The sequence below is a fragment of the Girardinichthys multiradiatus genome, chromosome 15, assembly GCF_021462225.1.
Source record: "Girardinichthys multiradiatus isolate DD_20200921_A chromosome 15, DD_fGirMul_XY1, whole genome shotgun sequence".
Taxonomy (NCBI): Eukaryota; Metazoa; Chordata; class Actinopteri; order Cyprinodontiformes; family Goodeidae; genus Girardinichthys; species Girardinichthys multiradiatus.
The window spans coordinates 1308617-1335528 of NC_061808.1; the positions used below are offsets into that span (position 1 = coordinate 1308617).

Consider the following 26912-nt stretch of genomic DNA (forward strand, 5'->3'; position numbering starts at 1 on the left):
GGGGTGTGGATACTTTTGAGTTTAACTGTGCACATCCATCACTTTTCTGTGTGTGGCACAAATTCTGTCTAGATTTGATCAGAGTATTGAATACAAATGCACACCACTCTTCAGATTTCTACTAGTAAAAATAATTAAAACCATAGTTTTCCTTCAGTTTCATAGTTCTGGGGCTTTAACACCTTTGCAAAGAGCAGAACGGATGACTTCAGGATGACTAGATGATAATTGATGCTGATCACATCCTGTGGTTCTTAATGACGTATGGAGCACTCCAAAGCTGTTCAGTATTCGTCCGATTCTTTAGATCAGTGATAAACTCAACAGTTGTTTCACTATATTTGTGTGTGTAGATTCTCAGAGATCCAGTTCCTGCTAATCCAGAATACCTCACAAGAGCCAGCTGGACTCTTTGACCATTATCATGAACCAAGACGTCTCCAGAATCCAAGAATGAGTCCCACTGGTTGGACTCTGCTGTGGTTGTCATTAGAAGAAGCTGCTGCACCTCCATCTGGCTGCTCATTTTCGACTCATGAGAAACAGTTTCAATAAAAAAAAAAAATTCAGTAAAAATGGTTTTCATTCTGTTTTTTATTTTAAAATAATTTTTCCATCTGACGGCGTTAAACTCATCTTTGGTTGCCCGCTATGATCACTGTCCAATAAGATCACACCAACAACCTGAAGGTGAGGTTACCTCAACCAATCAAATGAAGTGATGAGATGGTTAGAATACACAGTGCTCAGTAGGTTCGGTTAGCATCAGAGTCCACTGCTTCTGTTGATGCCATGCTGCATTCTGGGTGTCATCCTGAAACTGCTTTCAGGCAGCTGATTGGCTGATGATGGCCGGATGTAGAAGTGATGACATCATCATCTTCAGTCTCGTTCTGACTGGAAAGAGCTGGACTTCCTGTTTCTGTCGAGAGAAAACCAGAACCAGCAAAAACAGGTCAGGAAGTAGGCTGGACCACAGATACACTAGAACAATAAGAACTGAGTCGGAAAGTGGACTGGATCATAGCTAAACCAGAACAACCATTGACCCTATCAATAAGGGTAGGTTTATGCCTCATTCAGGATGGCTGATCTATGTAGCCAATAAATGCACAGCGTGTCTCCATCCTGACCCAAGGATTGAAATGAGGGAAAAACTGAACCCAATTGCCAGAATTCCATGAATTATATGATGCAAGGAACGTCTTGGAAACTGGTTTCAGGCCAAAATGGAATAACTGCTTGATTTTTAACATGATACCAACAGTGTATCATGTCCCTTAATCCTGCTATAATGAACAAAGGCCACGCCTTTACTCTTCAGGTGACACCATGACACCTAGAGGTAGACTCAACCTAGCAGGGATCTGGACAGCAGAACTTCAAAGAACCAAACTCAATCACACTAAAACAAATTCAACAACTACTGAACTGCACCGTAATTTAGTTGAAAGTGAATAACTGACTCAGAGAAGATTTATTCTACACCAGGTGGGAAGAAACAAACTATCTGTGAGAATGTCGAGAGTTTAAGCAGAAACATCCTTTTCAGGAATGTAAACCGGGTCAGGTGGCACTGTGATGATGAAGAGAGGTTGGATAAGGTCAGGCAGATCTCCTGGCCCAATCTAACCGGTCTTTAAGGTCTTTTGTGACCCCTGCCCCGTTTTGTCATAAGTCAGAACTCACACGGACAGCTTCCTGGACTGACTGTCCTTCATCCCACAGCCACGCTCCATCGTCTTACTGCGCTGACCCAAGGTGCTGGTTCTGTGATCCCTGTGTTCCGGAGTGCTGGTTCTGTGCTCTCTCTCTTCCAGGGAACTGGTTCTGTGCTCCATCATATTGTTCCTGTGGTCTCTGTTACTAGTCTTGTGGTCAAGTGTGCTGGTTCTGTGGTCTCTCTGCTCCAGCATACTGGCCTGGTCCAGGAGGCTGGTGGTTTTGCTTCGGATCAGAACCGGCATGGAAGAGGTGGACTGGGTTGTCAGGGTGAAGTGGGTCCTCACTAAGTCATCTGTGGGAAACAGGAAGTGATGTAAGAGCAGAAACTATCACATACGGAGTCCAGGTGATTCTAAGGTGAGCAACTACCTCTGGTGGCTTTCCCGAGGCCTGAAGAACTGCCAAGATCTTTGGCCTTCCTGAATCACAAAAAAAATCCAGAACATGTTAACCAGGATAATCAGATAAAATCTCCAGGAACTAGTCCATGCATTTGTTACTTCAAGGCTGGACTATTGTAATTAAATCAGGATGTCCACAAAATGCAGTTAAAAGCCTTCAGCTGATTCAAAATGCTGCAAGAGTTCTGATGAAAATTAAAAAGAGAGATCATATTTCTCCTATTTTAGTCCGTGAGGCAGACACCCTGTCTACTTTTAAGACTAGGCTTAAAACTTTCCTTTTTGATAAAGCTTATAGTTAGAATGGCTTAGTTTATCCTGAACTATCTCTGTAGTTATGCTGCTAAAGGCTTAGGCTGCTGGAGGACATAACGACCACTTTCACCCTCTTCGCTACATTCTCATACTACTCTCCAATTTTGCATAATTTGCTGTTATTTCAACTTTTAACATTACATCTCTCTTGTCTTTTCTTTTCCTAGAAGCTAGACCTGGCCTGGCTCTGTGTTAAGCTGTGGCACCTTCCTGCATGGGGGCCATCGGCTGAGCTGCTGTAGCCAAAAACTTACTGCTCTCCTTCTACAGATGATCCACTTGGGGCTGTCTTTTAGTGTTTAACCCTGTTTCTGTCCTAGTCAAAGAAACTCAAGACTGTATAAGCTCTCTTTCATTACCACTGACTCAGAGCTTATCTGCTCTAGTCCCTAAGGGACTGCCAATAACATTTTACTTTTCTTTCACATAGAAAGTACTCCTGGATCATTGTTTCTGTGTTCTTTTTGTGTGTATACTCCATCTCTCAAATCCCCAGTCAATCATGGCAGATGGGCGCTCACATTGAGCCTGGATTGGGTTCAGTGGTCAGAAGCCAGAGTAAAGTATTTACAACAAAATAAAGCCTCTGTAAATAATCTGAATTCTTCATGTACACCTCCGGAAAAACATTTCTTATCATTTTATTATAACTGTCTTTAAAAGCAGCAGAATAGCAGGTGGAGGTCAATGAAAGACATCAACAAGGACCCTGAAGGGGTTACAGGTCAGTACATAGTGTAGCCCTTCAAACTAGTCATTTGACTGCAGGGTTTCAAGTGTTATGGAAATTTTTAGTGCCTTGCTTGATTTGCTATTTGATTCTCTACAGGAACTGGCAAACGTATTAGAACCCCTCAGTGTTGATCCATTCTTCTCTTATTTAGTCTTAGAGTAATGGTTGCGGGCTGGTTCAGGAAGATAAGACGTCCACCAGGTGAAAACACCTGGTGGACTCTGCAGGTTGGAAGTTCTTACAGAGGTCTGTCCGAGTTCATGGGTTTAGACGATGTTGGCTGGCTGCTGAGGGACCGACTCCGAGACAGTTTAGCCTTCCTCATCTCTTTACCTAGGCACAGAGGAGACCCATCATCATCATCCCATCACGTTCTTCATCAATCAGTCATCATAAGTTTATTCACATCATCAGCTTACCGGAGGATGAGCTTCCTGTTGACGACGACACAGACATGGACTTTGTAGAGGACAGACTGGTTTTACTGTCCCTTCCTGTCAGAGGAAAGACTTTAACAGCGTGAAGTCTAAAACATCTGCTAGAGATTCTGTTAACCAATGAAGGTTCAGCTCACGTTTTCTTTCCATGTGTTTGTCAGAGCCGAGCTTTCCATCATTCTGCTGCCGCTCCAGCTGTTCCTGACAACAGAACACATGTCCATAAAACCTGTCAAATACAAACACACTGTCAGTTTCAGACTCACCATCTCCAGCAGCAGCATCTCCTCCTTCTCCTTCTTCTGGTCCAGCAGGTCCCACTCATGTCTCATATGAAACTGTGGACAAACACAACACATCAAGGTGAGGAACAGACGTGGAGCCGACGTATTCATAGTTCGGGTGTTCGTGAACCAGCTCCTTACAGGCTCAGACAGATCCAGTTTGTCCAGTTCCAACACTGTCTGGAAAGTATGTGGACGACAGTTAAATTTCAAACATTAAATTCTCAAATACCTGACTGGTTCCCGGTCCAAACTGGTTTCTGGCCAGAGTTACCTTGCGGATCATGGCCACAACATCTTTGTCTTTCTCTCGACAGAGAAATTTCTGGACACAGAAATCGAGTTTCTGCAGCAGCAGTTTGTCAGCTGGCAGCCGGAGGGACGAACGTAACCAAGGCAACAGCTGACAAAGCTTATACCTGGGAGAAGGACAGAGGCCATCAGGAGGCAGACAGTGAGACACAAGTTGATGGTCCAGCACTGCAAATAGGAAAGCACTGATCTACCTGACATTGGCGACAGGGTCATCGACCAGTTCCAGCGCTGGGATGAGGAAGTGTTTGTTGAAGTATTTTCTAGAGAAAATCTCTGTGGCAATTTCACAAACATCGAGGAACCTCAGACGGTTCCAGTAGCTGCGACCTTGAGCTAGATCTTAGAACAGAAACAGTCTGTTTGACCACAAAGTTGACATGTTCTCATTATGCATATCAACCACACACAATATTTGGTTTAGGTTAGCTAGGTTTCTGTTGGTTTTCTTAAAAAGAATCCGCAAACCTATGGGAACCAAAAGAAGCAGAAATGCTCTGACCTTGGATTAATCGCTCCATCATCTCCTGACGCTGCTCCTGCTTACGGTTGTATCGCAAGAATGTGCAGAAGGTCCGAGCCGCCTCTTTCTGTACCGGTAACACTTTCTACAGCCAGGAGAAAGCAGAGCAGAGTTACCAGTCTGTCACCTGACTCACCTGTGGGATTGTCTGAGTCTAACAGTGCTGACGTTGGTGGTGAGAATGATGAAGATCCGAGCAGAGAAGGTTTGGTGCAGCAGTTCTCCAGGCAGCAGCCTGGATAGGCAGCTGTAGCGATGCAACAGCTTCTCATGGAGCCGCCAACGGAGAGAAGATCCAACCTGCTGTTCAGCTGACAGCAGTGCAGACAGCAGCTCTGGGAGCTGAGGAGAACCACAGAGGAACCACAAGACAACCATGGGAGGGGAACCACAGGAGAACCCAGAGCAACAGAAGAGAAACCATGCGGAAAAACAGGGAGAATATTGTCAGGAAAATAGGAGAACCCAGTTTGAGGAACTATGCGAAGAATCTGAGGAGAACTGAAAGGCTCAACCAAAGACAGGTTGCACAGAATTAGATGTTCTCACCTTGTTGTCCAGCATTAGATTGTCTCCTCTGGACAGGACCACCTCCAGAATTTCATCTAGGTGGTTCATCAGAGCATCCAGAACCTCAACAGCAACAACAAATATCAGATGAGGAACACAAACATGAAAATAGCAGCTCACATAGAAGAAGGAGAGTCAAAAACATTTCCAACATACAGCAAAAGCATCTTATGCATCACATTCATGTAGCTGATGTTGATGTAGAAATTCACGCAGATATTTGAGACACATATTTGAATTTCTTCAGAGATAAGAAGTAACGGCAAGTTTGCAGGAAAATGACAAAAAAGGATGTTCTGTTGAAGACAAGATGTCTCCAGACGTCTGGTGTGAAGACATCTAAAACAAATCACTATGGAAACGGAAGTCTGCACATCATAGGTCCTTAATGGACTCTAACTGAAACCTGGACTGAACTGAAACCTGAACCACAGTACATGACAAAAGAAGAGATGAGCTCATCAGTCATCTCAATCTGCAGGAAACCAAAGTATTCTCCTGGTTCCACCTGTTTTTTCCATACAGCTAAAAGAAAAAGTTGGCCTCTTTACCAATGGTCTGGTCTCCTTGTTCTCCTGGTTCCAACCAGGTTTTCCAGGTGTTCCAGATAATCAGTAATCAGAACAGAAGTTCTGGTGTGTGGACAGCTAGTAACACTAATACAAAAAAAATTTAAAGCACCAAGAGGACCCAGTGAATCCCCCATCAAGCCAGTAATTTACTCTAAAATATGGTGTCATGATTTCCTATGACATCAAAGAAAACTATAACATGTAGACAACCATGGGCGTGGCCTCTCACCTCCAGAGCACTGTCTTGGAGTAGCAACAGCAGCTCTTTGTGAATCACATGGACATTAGACCCGAGCAGCTTCACCACCTGACAGAAAGGCTAAATTGTGAGATGAAGTTACAGGAAAAATCAAACAGACAGTGGGGACAGGTGATTCTCACCTGGTGGAAGCTGGCTGCTACACTTCGGCGAACGCTGACCTCTGGGTCACTGCAAAGACTTGAGAATGGTGGGTAGAGATCAGACAGGAAGTGGGAGGGGTCCACAAATGCCACCATTGCCTAAGGAAAGAAAACAGGGACAGTTCTTGAACAACTGAAGAACCCTGAGGTTCTGTAACTGTGGGGGTGCCAAATGAGCCTGTGTGTCTGTACTGAAGGAGTGCCAAAGAACCCCCAGAGTCTGTGGTTGTGGGAATACCAAAGAAGCCTAAGAGGGTATTATCTGTGGGAGTGTCAAATAAGTCCCAGGGTCCTACAATGGGCTAGAACCAAAGAAACTTGACATTCCGTGACTGCAAACTACCACAGGACCAGGGTCTATAATTATGGGAGTGCCAAATAAACCTGAGAGCCTGTGAATGGTGGAGTAGCAAAGACCTTTGTGGATCTCTGACTGCAGGCTAACAAAGAACCCTGATGGTATGAGACTAAGGGTTTGCCAAAGAATCCTGGGGGTCTGTGGTTGTGGGATTACCAAAGAACCTCAGGGGTCTATGAGTATTCAAGTACCGGTAGGTTGTAGCAGCAGTTACACCGGATCAATGTGGACTCGCTAACATCCATCCTATTTTCTTCAGTTGGCAGTCCGGTGATACAAAGAACCTGAAACTTCTGCAGTAACAGCCGCTTCTGCTCATCTGACAGGAAACCTGAAAAACAAGTATCCATAGTCACACCTGGAAAAAAACAGCCTTCAGGGACAGCTCTCTAGTGTCGGGAGTAGTACCAGGCCTAGTTGTGTGTGAAAGTTACCCTGAGTTCATTGCTATACCAGGTCCGATTCTGTAAGAGGGTCCTCTGGGTTCAAATGTATTTAAAAATTAAACCAGAGGAATTTTGGTGAAGGTTCTGTTGTAACCGTGTAGTCTAACCTGCCAGTCCACTACAAAGTTTTCCAAACTGGAATGACAGTGACACCATTACACCCTCGTCCACCTGTGACGAAGCATCGCATGCCGACATCACCAAGGGAACCAACAGGTGAAGTCGGTCATCTGAAAAAGAGGAGGGGATTTAAGCTGAGTGTAAATGAAGAGCAGGTGGTCCTGTTTTGGTTTGGACTCACCGCCATCCATCATCTCCATCAGGCTGATGATGCTGTCAAAGGCAGCCAGTCGAACACTGCTCTCCTCATCCCCAGCAAGCTCCAGCAGCTCTGGAAGGAGCTCGGCTCTGGTGTCATCCACCCTGAAGAACAAACCCAAGCTGCTGAGTCAGTACGGCAGAACTTAAGGGTAAAGTTTTGACAGTTTTGGCTTTCTGTATACCCAATGGTTCTGGCCATGCTCTCCAGATGATGGCACATGCAGACTCGGACCTCTGATTCTACATCTCGACACAAAGAACGGGCCAATGGCAGCAGCTCCTTTTTCACTCTGATGAACAGAACCACAGACAGCGGGTTAGACAAATATGAATTCAGCCCGATATTCTGCCTAATGTTCCATGTTGTGCTCCGCTCACATGAGAGAATCAAACTTGCAGGAAGCTTTTCCTAAAATGCGACAGGCAGCTAGACGGGCCTGAACGGAGTGAGACAGCTGACTTTGATAGAGCAGAGGGTTCAGCACCTGGGAACACAGAATCATGCAAGTCCACATCAGAGAGAAGGAAACTAGAAATTCCCCTTCTCACTTTCAGGTGTCATAGGTCAATATCCACCCTTTCCTACATTTCAGACTGCAACACATTCCAAACAGGGAAAGGTTAGGACAACGATATTCAGAGTTCCTGAAGAGCAAGACTGCTCATAGGTTGGTGCCCTTAGTGCTAGAGGGCCGTTGCAGTGCTGGGAGAGGGAACAGAAACATGAAAAGAGAACAAGTCTGAATGTCCTTTTGGCAACATGTTGCAGCGGGAAATGGAGGGCTGGATGTTAGTTCTTTCACTTAATAGTTTTGATTTCTAAAACCCTGCAAATGTGGATGGAGAGAAAGATAGGTACGGAGCAGGATTTACACCGAGAAGAACCCTACAATTCATGTTATTCATAAGATACTTCCCTTTAAGGACATTGGATCAAAGGTTAACAGGTAAAACCAGAACATGGTTTGGGAACTGACCTCCTGTTTGATGGTCTCTTTGGGGAGAGCATTGATGGCCGACAGCAGAGTCTCCAACCAGGCACTGCTCACCACTACGAACAAGACGAGCGAAAAACCCAACAACACTTCAGGTAAGTGCACCAAATCAGGATCAGGTTGTCAGCAGGTAACATCAGGTTTATTTATTTCAGAAACAACTAAATCATCAGTGTACTATCACCAGACTGCTGGTGATTCTGACTAACAGGCCTGGCTTAATCGGGTAAGTCCAAAACACCAAGGATATGTTGAACCTAAAGAGTACTTTAGACCCCAGGTGTGGGCTACCTGCATCTCTGTGGTTCAGGTGAAGCAGCACAGTCTTCAGGATAGAGTAGGTGTGTGTGTGGATCAGAATGATGTCATCCTGCAGGATGGTTAAAAATGAGGTTGCTGCTGCGAGCTGGATTTCAGCACCGGCTCCATTCAAGACCTCCTGGCTCACACAGGTAGGACAGGTAAATTGCAGTGAAACCTTTCTCGCAGTCATGTTCATATAATGTTCTGTTTAGATTGTACGTACCCGAACTTTTGGTACAACTCGACGAAAAGTCTCAGCTGGGTTCTGACGGACAAGACTTGGCAGGTTGCTGATGACGCTAGCTCTCTGGACCTCCTGACCCACACTGAGGAGAAAGGGGGGAAATGAAGGAGAACGTTTCCTGATAAAAACAGCAAAACCTGAACCTAAACACCTGAGTGGTTGAAACTGGTTAGAGCATAGCTGGATGTTCTGGTTCTGTTCTGGTTTAATTTTCTAGGTGCAGAAACACTTTGAACTCTTCAATCCATGTCCAACAAGTTCTGCTTGTGAATCAGTTCAGTGAACTAGTTCATATCTTCTGGGACTGAAGTGGTGATTAGCTCCAGAGTTTAATTAGCTTCAGAGTTTACTGGGTCAAAGAAGAAGGGTGGAAGGTGGATTGGATTATCCAGGGAGAACCGGCATGAAAGCTCCACACAGAAGAACCCCATCCAAGAATTGATCATTGGAAGCTCTTGCTTTGAGGTAACAGAGCTAACCCCTGCACCACCAGTCAGCCCACCAGTGGTCAATTTTTTAAATCCTTAGATCCTTCATATCAGGTTACAGCAGGTGCGTGTTCTTCCCAATAAGCGTTTGAACTTAAAGAGATGTTCTGGTTTGCTGCGGTGGAAGGAATGCTGAGTTAACCCTGCCTGGTGGTGGTCAGCTACTTGCATCCCCTCACTATAACGTCTCAAAAACCTGGGCTCTGATTGGTTGGATTTGTTGAGGTTTCTATTCTACATCCTCTGCAGAGACACCTAATCAATCACCTTCGTGACCTCATCAGGTGGCCTGCATAGACTTCTTCCAGACCTCACCTGAGCAGGTATACAGCTCTCTCCACATCGTTCAGGTCTTCATCCACAGTCAGCTGATCGATCTCCTCTGCGGTCTGAAAAAAAAAACATCAAAAGGTTTCTGAGAGTCTCCGCCTCCATCAGGATGAAACCACGCCCACATAACTACAGCAGAAGAGGAAACTGTGACATCAAGCATTAGTTCAGTTATTGATCACTTCATGGTTTATTGATTAGTTAGTGATCAGATCAACTTGATCTGTCAGATCAGAGGTACAACCAAATCAGGATGCTGTTCAAGGACTTTTAAAGTCAGAGTTTACATGTCCTCATGTTTCCATGTCTTCATCCTCTGGTGTCCTCATATCTTTATTACTTAATTCTTTCATTTCTTCATATTATCATGTCTTCATTACTTTTTGTTTGTGTGTCTTCGTATGTTCTTATTCTCCTACACTCTTATCACTTCATGTTTTCATGTCCTCATGTCCATTATTTCATGTTATCATCTACCCATCCCAAAAAGGTTTGTTTTCCCCCCTTTTCACCATGTCCTCATGTCTTTCATTGTTTCTAGACTGTGACCTGTGTCAGCTACAGACATTTCTCCTTACTTCTTGAATTCAGTGAATATTAAATAAAATCGAGTAATTTAATGATCAGGATTTGAACTCTGTAAGTCAGTGAAATTTTGTCTTTCTGTAGCTCCAGTCTCTCTGTCCTCCAGTCTCTGCTGGTTCATGGATCGATCACTGATTGACTGATTTTTCTGCAGTTCTTTAAACACCTGATGATGTGACTGACTAATGGAGTCCTGGTTCTGCTGACTCAGTGCAGAGAGGAGATCCTGAAGACGACCCGTGTTGTCCGTCCGAGTCTCTGCGCTGCCAGACAGACCGACAAACTGCGTCACTCTGCGCACATCGCGGGTTTCCCTCCGCTTCCTGCAGCTTCACCCAGCATGTTCCATCATCACCACCACTTTCATCATATTCCTCATTTCTCACACATGTGGACAGCTCCTCCGTCATGTGTGAGCACACGGTCTCTATCACACCTACCTTGAGACTCCTGCGGATCGGCCGCTCGATGAAGGCCAGCTCCTGCAGCTCCTCCGGCGGTCCGCACGGCGGTCCGGGCGGGCTCAGAGTCATCCTGCCGGGGAACATCTGCTCACTGGAACCGGCCCAGTTGCTCTCTGGTTGTTAATAGGAGAGCAGTCGGCGGTGCTTAGCATCATCCATCCCTGACGAGAGGATGGGGGTGGACGGGGGAGGAGGGGGGTGTCTCTCTCCGTTTCCAAGGAGATCCCATCCGAGGCGTAGCCGACGTCACCCAGCTTCCGCTTAACGGGAAAAATGCAGTTAAAAGCCTTCAGCTGATTCAAAATGCTGCAGCAAGAGTTCTGATGAAAATTAAAAAGAGAGATCATATTTCTCCTATTTTAGCTTCTCTTCATTGGCTCCCTGTTAAATCCAGAATATAATTTAAAATTCTCCTCCTCACATATAAAGCCCTTAATGATCTAGCTCCATCATACATCAGAGATCTGATTGGTCCATATGTTCCTAACAGAGCACTTTGTTCTCAGACTGCAGGTTTACTGGTGGTTCCTAGAGTCTCTAGAAGTAGAATGGGAGGCAGATCTTTTAGTTATCAGGCTCCTCTCCTGTGGAACCAGCTCCCAGTTTTAGTCCGTGAGGCAGACACCCTGTCTACTTTTAAGGCTAGGCTTAAAACTTTCCTTTTTGATAAAGCTTATAGTTAGAGTGGCTTAGTTTATCCTGAGCTATCTCCGTAGTTATGCTGCTATAGGCTTAGGCTGCTGGAGGACATAATGACCACTTTCATCCTCTTCGCTACATTCTCATACTACTCTCCAATTTTGCATAATTTTCTGTTATTTCAACTTTTAACATTACGCCTTCTGTTTTTTTCTCTTCCTAGAAGCTACACCCTGCCACCTCTCCTACTATTCTCTAGTGCGGATCTGCAGTTGTGGCTGCCATTAACTTTGTATTCTCTTTGTATTTTTTCCCTTTATACATCTTTACATCTGGCCTGGCGCTGTGTTCAGCTGTGACACCTCATTGTTGAAAGCAAAGTGTGCCGGTGTCACATTCCTTTTTTGTCTGTACAAACTTGGCAATAAAGCTGATTCTGATTCTTGGATGAGGCCCTGGCTGTGCTACTGCTGCCGCTTGATTCTGTCTTTCTGTATTTAACCCTCTTTCTTTCCTAGTTAAAGCAACTAAAGGAGCTACTACGGCCAAAGTTTTACTTTTCTTTAACATAAACAGTACTCCTGCATTAGTGCTTCTAAGTTCTTTTTGTGTGCAAGGCAAGTTTATCTGTATAGCAAATTTCAGCAACAAGACACTTCAAAGTGCTTTACATGAAGATGAAAAAGTAAATTGCAGTGGCATTATAAAGAAAAGTAAAGAAAAGTTGGACAACAGACTAAAATTAATTAATGGACTTGATGCTTTATGGCCCGTATTTTCTTAACATAAAACCAAACGTTTCTCCCTGGGGAGGAGGCAACTCCTTAGAATAGTTTTGACCCATTATCTATTTCCCCATCTATAATGGGGAAATAGTCCTTTAAAAACTTGTCCATGTCTAGACCAAGAGTCTAAGCCTTCCTGGTGCTCTGTACCTTCCTCATAACTTCTTCTAGTAGAGCCCAGCTCAGTCACGGTCTGTCAGGGAGGGGTCTTTAACAGTGAACTGCTTCTCACTGTGGACAGGAAGGTCCTTTTAAGGTGAAAAATCCTAATTAATCTTTAACCCCAGTAGAAACTGTTACCAAGACGTTTTACTTCATAACTTACAAAACAACTCTAAACAAACAGGTTTTTAATTTTGCTTAAAAAAATCTAAGGAATTCAACATTTTTGTAGTTTTCTGGAACTATTTCTCTCAGTCCCCCAGTCAGTCAGAGCAGAAGGCGGCCTGGTTCTGGTTCTGCTGGAGGTTTCTTCCTGTTAAAAGGGAGTTTTTCCTCTCCACTGTCGCTACATGCATGCTCAGTATGAGGGATTGCTGCAAAGTCAACACCAGTGACTGTCCACTGTCTCTACATGCTCATCCAGGAGGAGTGAATGCTGCAAGTCACTCACTGGATGCAATCTGCTGGGTTTCCTAACCTGTCTGTATCTCACCTGTCCGTAAGGCAGCTTAGTTTTTGTATTCAGTGCTGATTATTTTTGTTCACCTTTTTAAATGAAGCTTATGAGCAGTCAGAGAGTTTGGTGTGTTTGAGCTTCAGCCAGCAGAGATTCAATAACAGAGCTTGATGACACTACAGCTAATGAAACTTAAGATTCAGTTTTAGTTCAACTCCCAGACCCATTGCTTCGTCTCTGAACAAGAACCCGACCTGTAAAATACAAGATCTTGATTTTACAGTTTGACAGGTAGGACTGTCTCCATGTTTTAGGTGAACCATCATACTCTAGAGAAGGAATGTGACCTGATTGTCAGGGTTGGTTAGAGTTCTGTGTCTTCTGATTGTATCATGATTTGTTATAGTTTGGTATCAGATCTCCGTCTGTTGGTATGATGTAACACTGTGTCATATTTAGGTTGTTCTGATTTTACTGAGTTTAAAACTTGATGATGTAACATTTTCTGTTTGTGACCATTTTGTCTGAGGGGGTAAAGAAGCAGCTGAGAAGCTTTAGGTTGTTGAGGGAATTAAACTTTCTGACTGAAATTCTGTCTCTTTTAATTTAATTTAATTTAATTTAATTTAATTTAATTTAATTTAATTTAATTTAATTTAATTTAATTTAATTTAATTCAATTCAGTCCAGTTTATTTAAATAGCTCTGATTCACAACAAATATGTAACCAGACACTTTATATAAAATAAAACTTAAATATGTATATGCAAAAATAAAGGGATCAATTTAAGCAAGTCACATGGCCAGATTAACAGAATCATGCTGTGTTTAAAAAATACTTTTCGGCAGTTTATGGATGGTTTTAATGTCATGGTTTAAGCGTTGAACATCCTTACAGCCTCTGTTTGAGCTGCAGGTTTCAGACAGAAATCTGAGACGGTGACTTTCTGTGATATTTTTGTGCCTTTGTATGTCGTAGGTCAGCAGCTCCTTGAGTGCTCCAACGTTTTGGCTTCAGTCTAGTGAAAAGAAACAGCTGACCCTCAAAGTCTCCAGTCACCTCATATCAGCAACTACAGTTTGTCCTGAAGTGACCTGCTGCTGTCCCTCTGGACATTTAAAGGGAAACACTCACAACTGTTGTATCTAACATGGCCATGTCTGAGATCAACCTGGAGGACTTCAGTGTTTATGGTCACCTGACTGACGAAGAGTTGCTCCAGATCGCTGTGGAGAGAAGCCTGTCAGACAAACATCACTTACCAGACTTTGATCAGAGGGCAGCCTCATTGTCAACATCCACTGATCCACCTCCAGAACCCAGACCCTGTAATACGGATCCCCCCACACAGCTGCCTCTATCCCAACCTCCACAACCAGTACATGTCCAAAACTGTGCAAACCCCCCAACTGCTCTTCTCTACAAGGTCATCAAGAGGTGAGTTCAACCGATGGATCAGAGTGCCTATCAACACACCCGGGAAACACTGGAAACATTCAATAAACACTGAAAAAACAGCCAGTAAATAACGAAAAAAGCCAGTAAACACTGGAAACATTGAGAAACAGTAAACAAATTTGATCAACAACTACACAGTCATGGCCTTAAATGAAACAGAACCAGTCAAACTCCATGCCGAACACAAAATTCTGTTCAGTTTGTTAGAACTGAGTGTTTTCTTTCATGTCTAGAAAGTTCAGTCCTCTACAGACAATCATTATGGACGGAGATACAGAGGCTTTAATGGATTTGGTTCGGAAAAGGTCCAGCAGTCTGACTGAGGCCAATGATGAAGGCTGGATCGCTCTTCATGAAGCTGCCTTTTATGGTCAGCTTCAATGTGTCCGGATTCTGGTCAGAGGTCAGGTCTGTCTGTCTGTCTGTCTGTCTGTCTGTCTGTCTGTCTGTCTGTCTGTCTGTCTGTCTGTCTGTCTGTCTGTCTGTCTGTCTGTCTAACAGATTTGTTTTCCAGTTGAAGAATAATTCATCCAAACCCCAATGACACTGTTTGATATTATTCAAAATTCAATTCAAAGATACTTTATTGATCCCCGAGGGGAAATTAGAATTCCAGTACAACCCATCCAAAAGGGGGGACGGGTCACCGAGGCTTTGCTGCCCACTCACAGGCGTTGCCCTTGTTAGATGAGAAAAGAGACCACATTAGGAAAGTAGAGGGAAAAAATCATATTTGACACTTGATCCTTAGCAGGATACAGTTTGAAATTGCAAAAAACCTCAGAACAAAGAAGCAACAAGTTGACAAAACAACATCATGCTGGAAACGGTGAAGGTGGTGTGAGGAGGTGCATATATTTATCTTGAGCATGTGTGTGTGTGTAAGTGAGTGTGTGCAAGTAAGTCCATGAATCACTGTCCCAGAGGCCATTGTCCTTGATGGTACGTTGGAAGGTTCATCAACCGGCCACAAAGTTCTGAGCAGGTCCACAGATGTCCTCAGGGAAGGGAGGGAGCAGAGGGAGCAGAGCGTCATGTTTACATAACTTCCAGGAGAAGTTGAAGATAGCCAGCCATCAAGGCCGTGCAGGGGAGCCAGATTCAGAAAAACAATAATTATTTGGGTTAGGCTGACTCTTAATTTTCCATCAGCCTTGAGAGTCTCGCTGGTGCTTCTCAAAGGCGAATCCAAACACCCAAATTCCAGGTCCTTTCTGCCAGATCCGAGCGAACAACTTTCTCCAAGATTTATCCCATTTCACCCCCGAGTCCAGGAACCGCAACCTGCCTGCGATCCTGTGTAAGGATCACATCCAGTCTGCGATTCAGCTCACGAAACATCTCAGTCTGAGTGCTGATCGCCCTGAAGATCCCATCACACATGCCAAGCAGTTTCACAATGGCCAGAACAGCTGCTGACATTCTCCGAATTTCTCGATATGCCAGGTAACCGCTGACTCCAAAAAGCAGAAATCCTGATATCAAACATCCAATTATATACACATCTTCAACATCCTAGACTGACATTATCAACAGACATACAATCCTCCACTTCTGCCAGAAGTCCATCGTGTATCCAGAGAAAAACGTCCCGTCTGGACAAGTTGGGCTGTCCTTCACCCTGTCTTCTCCTCGAGAAAATTTGATCAATTGCATTGAGAGACCAGCTGACCAAATCCATAACTCTGAATTTTGGGAGATATGCAAAAAGAGGCTCCAAAAAGAAGACAAGACACAGAGCTGAAGCAGGGCAGATATGGGAGACTGCGGGAGACAGAGAAAAAACGTCCTCCTCCACCGAGAGCAGAAAGAAAAGTAAGACAATTCAGTATGACAATAAGAGGTGCAACTTCATAAGTATGACAGTAGGAGGAGCTTTTGTTTAGGTGTGACAATGGGAGGAGCTTTGGTACAAGTGTGATGGTGGGAGGAGCTTCTGAAGTTTTGGTTCAGATGTGTGACCCTCTCTGACCTTTGACCTCAGCTGACCCCAGCTCAGTGAACAGGTGTACCCTGAAGACTGAAACTGCTCTGATGCTTGCTGCTTCTCGAGGAAATGCTTCCTGTCTCGATTTTCTTCTGAAGCATGGAGCCAACGTGAACACTGCCAACAAGGTCCGAGAGACTCCGCTGTTTGCAGGTGACATCACAATGACATCACAGTGACATCAGTTAAAGAAGCTGAACACGCTTTTCTAACAGTTGTTTCTGTTCTTCAGCCTGTGAACATCCAAACGAAGAGGTTGTAGAGCTGCTGCTCAGGTATGGAGCTCAGGTGAATCTCACCTGCACTCAGGGTGATAGTCCTCTTCATGAAGCCTGCCGACATGGATGTTTGAGGCTCTGCAGCATATTACTGGATGCTGGAGCAGATCTGAAGGTGAAGAACATCTATAACATTCAGCCGTTGTTCAGAACTGCACAGTCTGGAAATGCAGAAGCCCTGCAGCTGCTTGCTCAGAGAGGTCAGTTCTTCAGATGAGTTGAGATGTGTTGGCTGCCTCCAGGAGCTCAGTATTTCTGTTTTTCAGGTGCAGATATTAATGGACAGGCAGGAGATGGAGCTACACCACTGTATGAAGCCAGTAAGAACGGCCACATCTCAGTGGTGCAGGCACTCCTCGCCCTGAAAGCTGACGCTAACCGAGCCACCAAGTCTGGCTTGCTACCACTTCATGTGGCTGTGAAAAACAACCACAAACGGTCTGAACTGGTCCAAAGGGTTTCCTGCATGCCAGGGGTTTGTGATTTGGAATTAGGAGACCTGCATGTGTGCAAATAGAACCCAGACTCTGAAAGAACTGAGGTGGTGCATGAGCAAAACCTGACTCAGTTCAGTTGTTTGGTTCTATTTGAGACGGATCTGTTTGAAGGAGAAATTTGAGGTTGGAGTTTCTCTTTGTCTATATCTGGATGCACCACTGTAGATGTACTGGAGTTGTTCTATTAACACTTTCCAATAATCTGTGTGGGATCACGTTATTCTTCTGGGATTTAACCACTCTCTGTATTTACAGAATCGTATCCTTGCTAATCCCGCTCACCAGCAGGGTCAGAATCCAAAACTGTGGCATCAGTCCCCTGCACATCGCTGCAGACAAGAGCAGGGATGAAATCCTGGAGCTGCTGATCAAGTCGGGCTTCAGTGTAAATGCTGAGCTGTCGGATGAGCATTCCAAGATGTATGAGGACAGGAGGAGAACAGCTCTCTACTTTTCTGTCTCTAATGGAAACCTGGAAGCTGCTGAGATGCTGCTAGAAGCCGGAGCAAACCCCAACCTGGACATCTTCAACCCACTTCTGATTGCTGTCCGGCTCAGTTGGATGGACATGGCAGAGCTGCTGGTGAGGTACGGTGCTGATGTCAACACTCAGATGTCCACTCAGCCATCTTCATTCCCGTCGGCCATCCTGCTCAGCATGGAGTCTCTTCCCATTCTCAAACTGCTGCTGGACAACGGGTGTGACGCTAACCTCTGCTTCCAGTGTGTGTATGGCCTCAAACCGCATCCAGTCCCCGCTCCGTCACTGCGTCCCGTTGAAGAACTGCAGTTCAACCAGCACTCCCAGCCACAGCGCTGCATACAGGTGAGCTCAGAACTCTGAAGTGAACTTTAATGTACATTTTACTGCCAAAGGTCCCTGCGTCTGTCCTAACAAGCACATGAACTGGAGTAACATCACATTTTTAATCCATTGGATTTCACAAGATGTCACCAACCCTTTGCAGTTACAACAGCTCAAACTCTTCTGTGAAGGCTTATCACAAGGTTTAGGAGTGTGCTTATGGGAATTTTTGACCCTTACTCCAGAAGTGCATTTTTGAGATTAGACACTGATGTTGGACAAGAAGGCCTGGCTCACAGGCTTTGGTCTAATTCAGTCAAAAAGCTGTTTTCTATTGGGTTGAGGTCAGGGTTCTGTGGTGGCCAGTTTAATTCTTCCACACCAAACTGGCTCCTCCATGTCTATATGGACCTTGCTCTGTGCACTGAATGACTGCAGCACCTCAATTCAAGGTTCTGGAGGGTTGACCCTAAACTTCTGACATATAGTGTAGGACCATGAGTAACATTAGGGGTGTTCTGTGTGTGTTTCAGTACTGCGAGGCCATTTACATCTCATCTCTCTCCCGGATATCTGGTCCCATCATCTCTATGCTGCTGGACTACGTCGGCCATGCCCGTCTCTGTTCTCGACTTCTGGAGATTCTGGAGAGTTGCAGCGACTGGGCGTCCATCAAACTGAAAGCTGGTAGGATCAATTATCTTCTATATCATCATCATTTTAAATATTGCATGTTATTATTCTTACAAAAGTAGAACTCAGTGACCCAGACTTATACAATAAACACTGGCTCAACTAATTCTCATCAGAACATCCTGGATCAATCAGTTTTATCTGTGCCAGGCCGAGGTAAAAGCACCAACCAGGCTGAAGTTCTCCTGTTGAGTGCAGCAGGCCTACAGCTGCCTGCAGAGGACTAGGAGGTCCATCACAGATTATCCGAAGCACTAATTGATTCTGAGCTCAGGTTTAAACAGCTACAGATTATAATTGATCGGGAATTTAAAGCCTATGAGGAGTGAATGTCAGAATCACAGCTGCATTAATAACAGATGGTGGAAAACTGATGATAGCTTTATGTTTTTATTTTTGGAGCCTGAAACTGCCTCCATGTATACCTTTTTCATCATAAGTCGAGGAAAATGTGCAACTTTAATTTCACTAAATGTGTAATATTCTATAAATTATGTAGGTTGATTCATTACATTCACTTAAGGTGAACAGGTGTAACAATAACGTTTCAGTTTGTGAGTTAAACTGCAAGATTTGGATCCTGTCAGACATGTTTCAGGGTTTAGTTAAACCCTGAGAAACTTTAAGACATGCTTCAGGGTTAGGGTGAACCTGAGACCTTGTCATCCATGTTTCAGGGCTTAGGTTTCTCCTGTTTCTGTTCTTCCTCAGTTCCTCCTCATCCTCTGATGCAGCTCTGCAGACTGACGATCCGGAGTCAGCTCGGAGTGAAGAGAATCAAACTGCTCCACAACCTTCCACTTCCTGTCCGGCTCATCCGCTTCCTTCGTTATGATGTGCTCTGTTCACTTACCTGAGGTCAGCTGATGCACCTGAAGGAACACCTGTCCCTGTCATGCTTGAACCTCAGCCTGGACAGGAGAGTCTCCATTGCAGAGCTAAAATAAATATGCCGGAACAAACTGGATAAACTGTAAAGGAGGAGCTGAAGCATTTTTAGGGTTGTGGTTCTGCAGACCTTTACCACAACCAGTTCCAGCCCACTTTCTGTTTTTTGGCAAAGGCCACCAGAATTTTTGTTTGATTTCCCGTGTTCACGTGGCAGTGCTCTCTAACGAGGTTTAAAAGGGAAAGAGAAACAGGCCTACAGCATCAGAGATCGTCCACCATACTTGACAATGGGCATGAGGAGCTTTTCCAGATATTTTGTTTGTTGCTGATACTGGTCAATAAAAACAACTACATTATTCAACCAAGACAGAGTCTCTTCTATACTGAATATATATACACTACTGGTCAGTAGTTTTAGACACACGTTCTCATTTGCTGATTTTCTTTATTTTTATGACCATTTAGGACAATAATGAAAGAGGTGAGCCAAGATCTGACATTACTGAACAGCAAAACTCTGCACACACATGGAATATATGCACAATTTCTTCAAATACAATAATTTTTTAACCAAAAAAAGTCAACTCAAAGTCAGACATATTTCAATCAACAAACTCTTTACTATTCTAGAACAATCCCATTAAACTACCAAACAAAATAAAAGAATAAGGAAGACCAACTGTGTACAATATGAACAAATGAATCAAAGATGGTTAAAAACCATGATCAATAAAGTGATGCAATATTACCATTCAATGTTATTTATGTTTCAGAAACAAGGATTATCTTGAAGATCTGGAAATGAAGTTAAGTTAGTTGTGGAATGAATTTAGACAATAATTGGTTTACCTTCAAACACAATGCAAGATCAGATCAAACATTATTTTAATAAAATATCTTAAAGAATAATTTGCTGAATAAAACCATCCTTCTGGATAACTAATTATCATCAACCCTAAAATAATTAGGGAATTATATCTTTTTTGCTAGATTGAACCTAACAACCTTTCTGATTAAATGATTCTTAATAGACTCATAAGATGGCAGTGAGTCACGTGTTAACTTAGCCGTTAGCGGTTGAAGCTAAGAAAAGAAGCTTATAGCTTGTTACCACTCCTTTAAAATCAAACGTACCTTTAAACTTAAAACTGTGCACTTATATTTATATTATATTGTAGATATGTTTGTACTGTTTAATTTGTACTGTATTGCACCGACTACGCCAAAACAAATTCCTTGTATGTCCAAAAACGTACTTGGCAATAAAGCTTTTCTGATTCTGATTCTGATTCTGAAAATACCATCAATAAAAGGATAGAATTGCATACGCGTTGACGGCGTGTTATGGCCAACATGTGTTTATAAATCACCTTTTAAATAAAGTTTGTCTTAACTTTAAAACACAACGCAGAACACATCATTAGCTGAGCAGCTAGTATGCTAGCACTTAGCTAAGTTTTCTCAACACAAACAAAACCAAACCAAAATTATTTAGATTATTTCATTCTAAACTAATCTTCTCTGCCCAAACACGACCTCTTATGTGAACCGTGCTGAGGAAAAGGTGCCGAGTTCAATTCAATTCAATTCAGTTTATTTATATAGCACCAATTCACAACATGTCGTCTCAAGGTTCTTCACAACAGTCAGGTTCATACATTCCAATTAATCGTAACCATTGAACAGTTCAGTCAGATTCAGTTATTTATTCAAATTGGATAAAAAGTTTTTCTATCTAAGGAAACCCAGCAGATTGCATCCAGTCAGTGACTTGCAGCATTCACTCCTCCTGGATGAGCATGTAGAGACAGTGGACAGTCACTGGCGTTGACTTTGCAGCAATCCCTCATACTGAGCATGCATGTAGCGACAGTGGAGAGGAAAAACTCCCTTTTAACAGGAAGAAACCTCCAGCAGAACCAGAACCAGACTCAGTGTGAGCGGCCATCTGCCACGACCGACTGGAGGTTTGAGAGAACAGAGCAGAGACACAAAGAGAACAAAGAAGCACTGATCCAGGAGTACTTTCTATGGGAAGGAAAAGTAAATGTTAATGGATGTAGCTCCTTTAGTCGTTTCATCTAGAAAGAAAGAACAGATAAACTCTGATCCAGTTTTCAAGGTTAGAGTCTGAAAGAGAGAACATAGAGTTAGTTACAGTAGAAGCTCAGTCAGTAGCCATGTCTAGGAGAGAGAAAGGGTTAAACACTGAAAGACAGGACTATGTGGATCATCTGTAGAAGGTGAGCATTAAGTTGTTGCCAGCAGAAGCTCGGACGATTCCCCTCTCCAGAAAGGTGTCACAGGTAGACACAGAGTCAGGCCAGGTGTAGCTTCTAGGAAGAGAATAGAGAGAGAACATAAAGTTAAAAGCTGAAATAACAGCAAATAATGCAGAATTAGTGAGTAGTATGAGAATGTAGCGAAGAGGGTGAAAGTGGTCATTATGTCCTCCAGCAGTCTAAGCCTATAGCAGCATAACTACAGAGATAGCTCAGGATAACCTAAGCCACTCTAACTATAAGCTTTATCAAAAAGGAAAGTTTTAAGCCTAGCCTTAAAAGTAGACAGGGTGTCTGCCTCACGGACTAAAACTGGGAGCTGGTTCCACAGGAGAGGAGCCTGATAACTAAAGGATCTGCCTCCCATTCTACTTCTAGAGACTCTAGGAACCACCAGTAAACCTGTCGAGGGAAGCGAAGCTCTCCGGTCATCCATGTGTTTTTTGCATTAAAGGGACCAGCGTTGCAGCTAATCTCAGTAGCTGTAAGGGGATCAGCGTTTTAGCCAGCGCAGCCAAACTGTACGACAAAGGTACGTTGTGGCAAATTCAGTGTTGGTAGCTCTCGCTAACTGGACGTGCATGAAGGAAGGCGTGCTATGCTGCGGTCCTGATGTCTTCTCCAGGTCGTGGGGGGACATCTGCTTCAATTAGGGCTGCTTCTGGAGGCCTCAGAAGAAAAGTCAAGCCACACTCATCTTATTACACCCTTTTTATGAATGAATGCTGGGTACTTGAACAGCAATATCATTACTTAACCTTGTTGTATACGATAAGCGTGATCGTAGTCACTTTTGGATCCAAGGATTCACCAGAGGCACCAATACGTGTGGAAGAAGCTGTGTATTTAACACACTAAAGGAAGTGAGGCCTAAACACCAGGATACCATCTCTAATAAACATGTTCCAGTGGTTTGGGGGTCAGTTTTATTTAATAAAGTAACTTCTGTTTCCTACAGCCTGTGAAAGGAACAGACAGCTGGACCGTTCTGCTCTGCTGGTGTCTGGTTTCTGCAGTTTTTTTATTGAACATTGCAGAAATTTAGAGAGAATGGATTTTAGTTTAAAATTTGACTAAAGGGGAATTAAAACTCTAGAAGTTTGATTCTGGAAACTCTGAAATTATGATAGGAAAATGTGCAGGAACCCTCATTTCATGCTCTGCATCATAAAATTCTGATGCAGAGGTTCCTGTTTCTAAAATGATCTTCTAACGTTTGCCTGGAACCTTTAAAGCACAAATGTGCCTCTGGAAGAGGTTGTATTTTATGGAGATACACTAGAGGGCACCAGAGAAACTTTGTGAGAAGCTGTTTCTGTTTTATAATCAGGAAAAGTTTATAGCCAAGTAATGTTTCATGTGTAGGAGGAATTTGCTTTGGTGGTAAGATGCTACAGATAGACAAACGTACAGCTGACATAAATACATTTGGAAATATGTAGTAAAAAATAAAAACAAGTTGTGTAGGAATGTGTGGAAACAGGCTGTTTCTCTGTTGAACATTTAATAGTACAAAACAACAGCATACAGATGTTGCAATGCACCTTTTTATTTATATATGTGTGTTGGTTTGTGACGAAAGAAATCAGACAGAATCCAGGAATTATAGAGCTCTGACTTTGTTTTATGCTGTTCTTCAAAACATTTCATTCCAGTTCACAGCATCACATACATTCCAACCACAGGAGGGAGAGCTTCCCCACTGATCTAACACACCTGGTGTTTAAAGCATTGGCTCCTACCTGGACTAATTATGGGGTGGAGTCAACCTTTACATTTCCAGATAGAAAAACATTTGTACTAAACTATATTCCTAGAAAAATATTTACATAATTACAAATAACAACTTCAAAACTAAAACAAAAACAATCTGGGCCCAATCAAAATCCAGAAAACATCTCCCCTCTCTCTCAAACAATGGATTTTCCCATTGAGGCTGATTGAAAACACCAGGTCCTTGTCAGCACTGCTCATGGGCACGCTTCCATGGCAACACAAGACCAGGTGACCTCAAAGAGAAGAGAGAATGATTAAAACAAAATATTAAATAAAGCAAATAACTTCCTCCCAACAAAGCAATACATTTACCAACTAAATAAGAATATTAGAAGTACAAAAAACAGCACCTGTTAGGGAGGGGGTAAATCCCTCACACTTCCCTCCCCTTCAGGAGACTCGCTGCGGTTCACAGCGAGACAAAAAGTCTGCGACTCTGTTCTCTTTTCCTGGAATGTAGCCCATCTTAAACCGATAAGGTTGAAGAGACAGAAACCAGCGTGTTATGCGACTGTTTGTGTTTTTCATGGTTTCCGACCATTTCAGTGCCCGATGGTCAGTCTCCAGAGTGAACTCTCGCCCCAAAAGATAATATCTAAGAGAGTCAATCGTCCATTTGATAGCCAGACACTCCAGTTCCACCACCGAATATCTGGTCTCTCGCGGAAACAACTTCCTACTAATGTAGGCGACTGGTTTCTTCTCTGCTTCTCCCTGCAAAAGAACCCCACCAATTCCCCTGGCAGATGCATCAGTCTGAACGATGAAGGGTAAAGTGAAGTTTGGGCTCTGCAGTACAGGTTCTTGACACAGTGCCTGCTTCAAATCCTGGAAGGCCCTCTCTTGTGCTTCTCCCCACACAATTTTTGTTTTTGATATTCCAGTGAGGTCAGAAAGTGGAGCAGCTCTAGCAGAAAAGTTCTTGATAAATCGACGATACCAACCTACCAGGCCCAAAAAGGACCTGACTTGCCTCCTGGTTGTTGGTCTTTCTGCTGCCTTGATTGCCTCCACCTTGTCTTTCACTGGCTTTATGACTCCTCCACCCAGGATATGGCCTAAATATTGCAGCTCCTTCTTTGCCAATGAACATTTCTTGGGATGAATAGTCAGGCCAGCTTGCTTGATGGTCTGCAGCACCCGTCTCAGATGAATTAAATGTTCCTGCCATGAGTTGCTGTAAATGACAATATCGTCAAGGTAAGCTGCAGTAAATGACTCCATGCCTGACAGTACCTTATTCATCAGTCTTTGAAATGTGGCGGGTGCGCCATGAAGTCCAAAAGGCATCTTCGTAAACTGCCATAATCCCTGCGGGGTCCTGAAGGCAGTGACAGGCTTAGCAGCATCTGTTAGAGGAACCTGCCAATATCCCTTGCAAAGATCTAAGGTACTTATATATTTAGCCTGCCCAACACATTCAATGAGATCGTCCAACCTTGGCAATGGGTAGGCATCAAAATCTGATTGAGCATTTACCTTTCTAAAGTCAATACAAAAACGGATGCTCCCATCCTTCTTGATTACCAAAACCACCGGGTTGGTCCATTCACTGGTGGATGGTTCAATCACACCAAGCTTCAACATGACCTCAATTTCCTCCTTCAACACAGGAGACATCCTCTCTGGAATACGATACATTCGTTGCCGAATGGGGACACTGGTCTTCAGACAAATATCGTGTTCCACCAAGACTGTTGAACCTGGTTGTTCTTTGAAGAGATCTGAAGGAATAATGTCCTCCAACTCCTGTTGCTGGGTGAGGGTGAGATGAGAGAGGTCAAGTGAAATAACACAGTCTTTTACAGATGGCATCTCAACCTCATCATCATCATCTTCTTCTTCCACAGCACGCACAAAGCACTGATGACTAAGGGGCGGAGCCCGGGATTTCCACTCCTTAAGCAGATTGATATGAAAGGTTTGCTTTGGGTTCCTTCGCTCAGGCATCTCAATCTCATAGGTGGTTGCACTTAACTTCTTTACAACAGTGTATGGCCCCTGCCATTTTGCTAAAAGTTTATTGTCAGATGTTGGAAGTAATAAAATAACCTTCTGACTTGGTTTGAAGGATCTGCACTTGGCCGTTTTATCATACCAGGTCTGTTGCTGCTGTTGAACCTTCTCCAGGTGCCTTCTTACGAGGTTAGTTGTCTCCTCCATCTTCTGTCTCATATTTAAAATGTAGCTGATGACATTGGTTGACTGATCCCTCATGCCAACCCAGGACTCTTGAAGAACATCCAGAGGACCCCTCAGCTGCCTGCCATACAGAAGTTCAAATGGAGAAAAGCCAGTGGACGCCTGCAGAACTTCACGGTAAGCAAACAGAAGATAGGGTAACCACTTATCCCAGTCTTTGCCATTGACAGAAATAAACTTCTTCAACATACTCTTTAATGTCCTGTTGTACCTCTCCACCAGCCCATCAGTCTGTGGATGGTAGGGGGTGGTCCGAATATCCTTTATGCCCAACAATCTGTAGACCTGCTTAAGATTGTTTGACAAAAAGTTAGTACCTTGGTCAGTAAGTACTTCTGATGGAATCCCCACCCAAGAGAACAACTGGAGTAAAGCATAAGCTATCTGTTTAGCTGTTATATCTCTAAGGGGAAAAGCCTCCGGAAAGCGCGTGCTATAGTCGCATACCACCAGGATAAACCGATTTCCTGCCTGGGTCTGTTCAAGTGGTCCCACAATGTCCATACCTATTCTGCTGAAAGGAACATCAATAATAGGTAAGGACTGCAGTGGATATTTTGGGACATTTTTTCCTCCTGACAACTGACACACTGAACATGAATTGCAGTACTCTTTTATTTGATTAGAAAGACCTGGCCAATAAAACCTGGCATAAATCCTATCATAAGTCTTTTTAAAACCCAAATGCCCTGCCCATGGAGCACCATGACCCAAATTTAGCACTTGATCCCTTAGACTTTGTGGAACCACCAGTTTTTCTGAACCTGGTTTCCCCCCACGAAGATAAAGCAACCCATCCCTAAGGATATAATCACCCCCATCAGGCTGTTTACCCACTTCTCCATCAGTGATAGAAATTGCTTGATCAAAAAGACCCTTCAGTGATTCATCAGACTGTTGTAATCTCTGGAAGTCAACTTGTGAACTCACAATGTCCCCCTCAAGATCCGGCAATCCCAATGATGTTTGCCTAACTGTGCCTGCCATTTTCTGAAGCCTTCTTTGTTGTTTACTTTTCCTCACTTTAACCACACTCTCAAAAGGAAGATTAACAGTAAAGGGCAGTTCTTGCAGAAGATTTAGTTCATCAGTAGTTTCAAAGTTTATTTGCTGGCATTCCTCCACAGCCTCAGGTGCAGGTTCAAAATCCTCCTCCCTAGCTAATTGTTTAGCTTGTGTTTGTGATCTGGT

General features: G+C 43.6%; 2 protein-coding genes across 7 annotated transcripts; one reads left to right on the plus strand and one right to left on the minus strand.

Annotated features, from left to right (window-relative positions):
• Positions 1-576: 576 nt before the first annotated feature.
• On the minus strand, positions 577-11025 carry ppp4r4 (protein phosphatase 4, regulatory subunit 4). 6 transcript variants are annotated; one of them, XM_047388118.1, is made up of 25 exons: positions 10785-11023; positions 9745-9818; positions 8921-9023; positions 8686-8833; positions 8377-8450; positions 7778-7884; positions 7582-7689; positions 7380-7501; positions 7186-7308; positions 6824-6963; positions 6254-6373; positions 6102-6179; positions 5280-5363; positions 4899-5072; positions 4710-4815; positions 4402-4549; positions 4170-4314; positions 4037-4075; positions 3878-3949; positions 3749-3806; positions 3594-3668; positions 3417-3507; positions 2095-2144; positions 1690-2017; positions 577-922 (listed from the first exon to the last, which is right to left on the minus strand). In XM_047388118.1, exons 1-25 carry the CDS (start codon positions 10890-10892, stop codon positions 883-885), a joined length of 2715 nt encoding a protein of 904 aa, XP_047244074.1. In that variant the 5' UTR covers positions 10893-11023; the 3' UTR covers positions 577-882. The 6 variants fall into 6 exon arrangements, with proteins under 6 accessions (XP_047244074.1, XP_047244072.1, XP_047244069.1 ...); XM_047388116.1 differs by having other exon boundaries at positions 3749-3812; XM_047388113.1 differs by having other exon boundaries at positions 3878-4075; positions 10785-11025.
• Positions 11026-12791: 1766 nt separating this feature from the next.
• On the plus strand, positions 12792-19822 carry asb2a.2 (ankyrin repeat and SOCS box containing 2a, tandem duplicate 2). The gene is made up of 9 exons (XM_047388419.1): positions 12792-13142; positions 13831-14289; positions 14544-14713; positions 16295-16450; positions 16530-16775; positions 16842-17013; positions 17328-17898; positions 18411-18564; positions 19282-19822. The coding sequence occupies exons 2-9, from the start codon at positions 14003-14005 to the stop codon at positions 19425-19427; spliced, it is 1902 nt and encodes a 633-aa protein (XP_047244375.1). The 5' UTR covers positions 12792-13142; positions 13831-14002; the 3' UTR covers positions 19428-19822.
• Positions 19823-26912: the final 7090 nt, after the last annotated feature.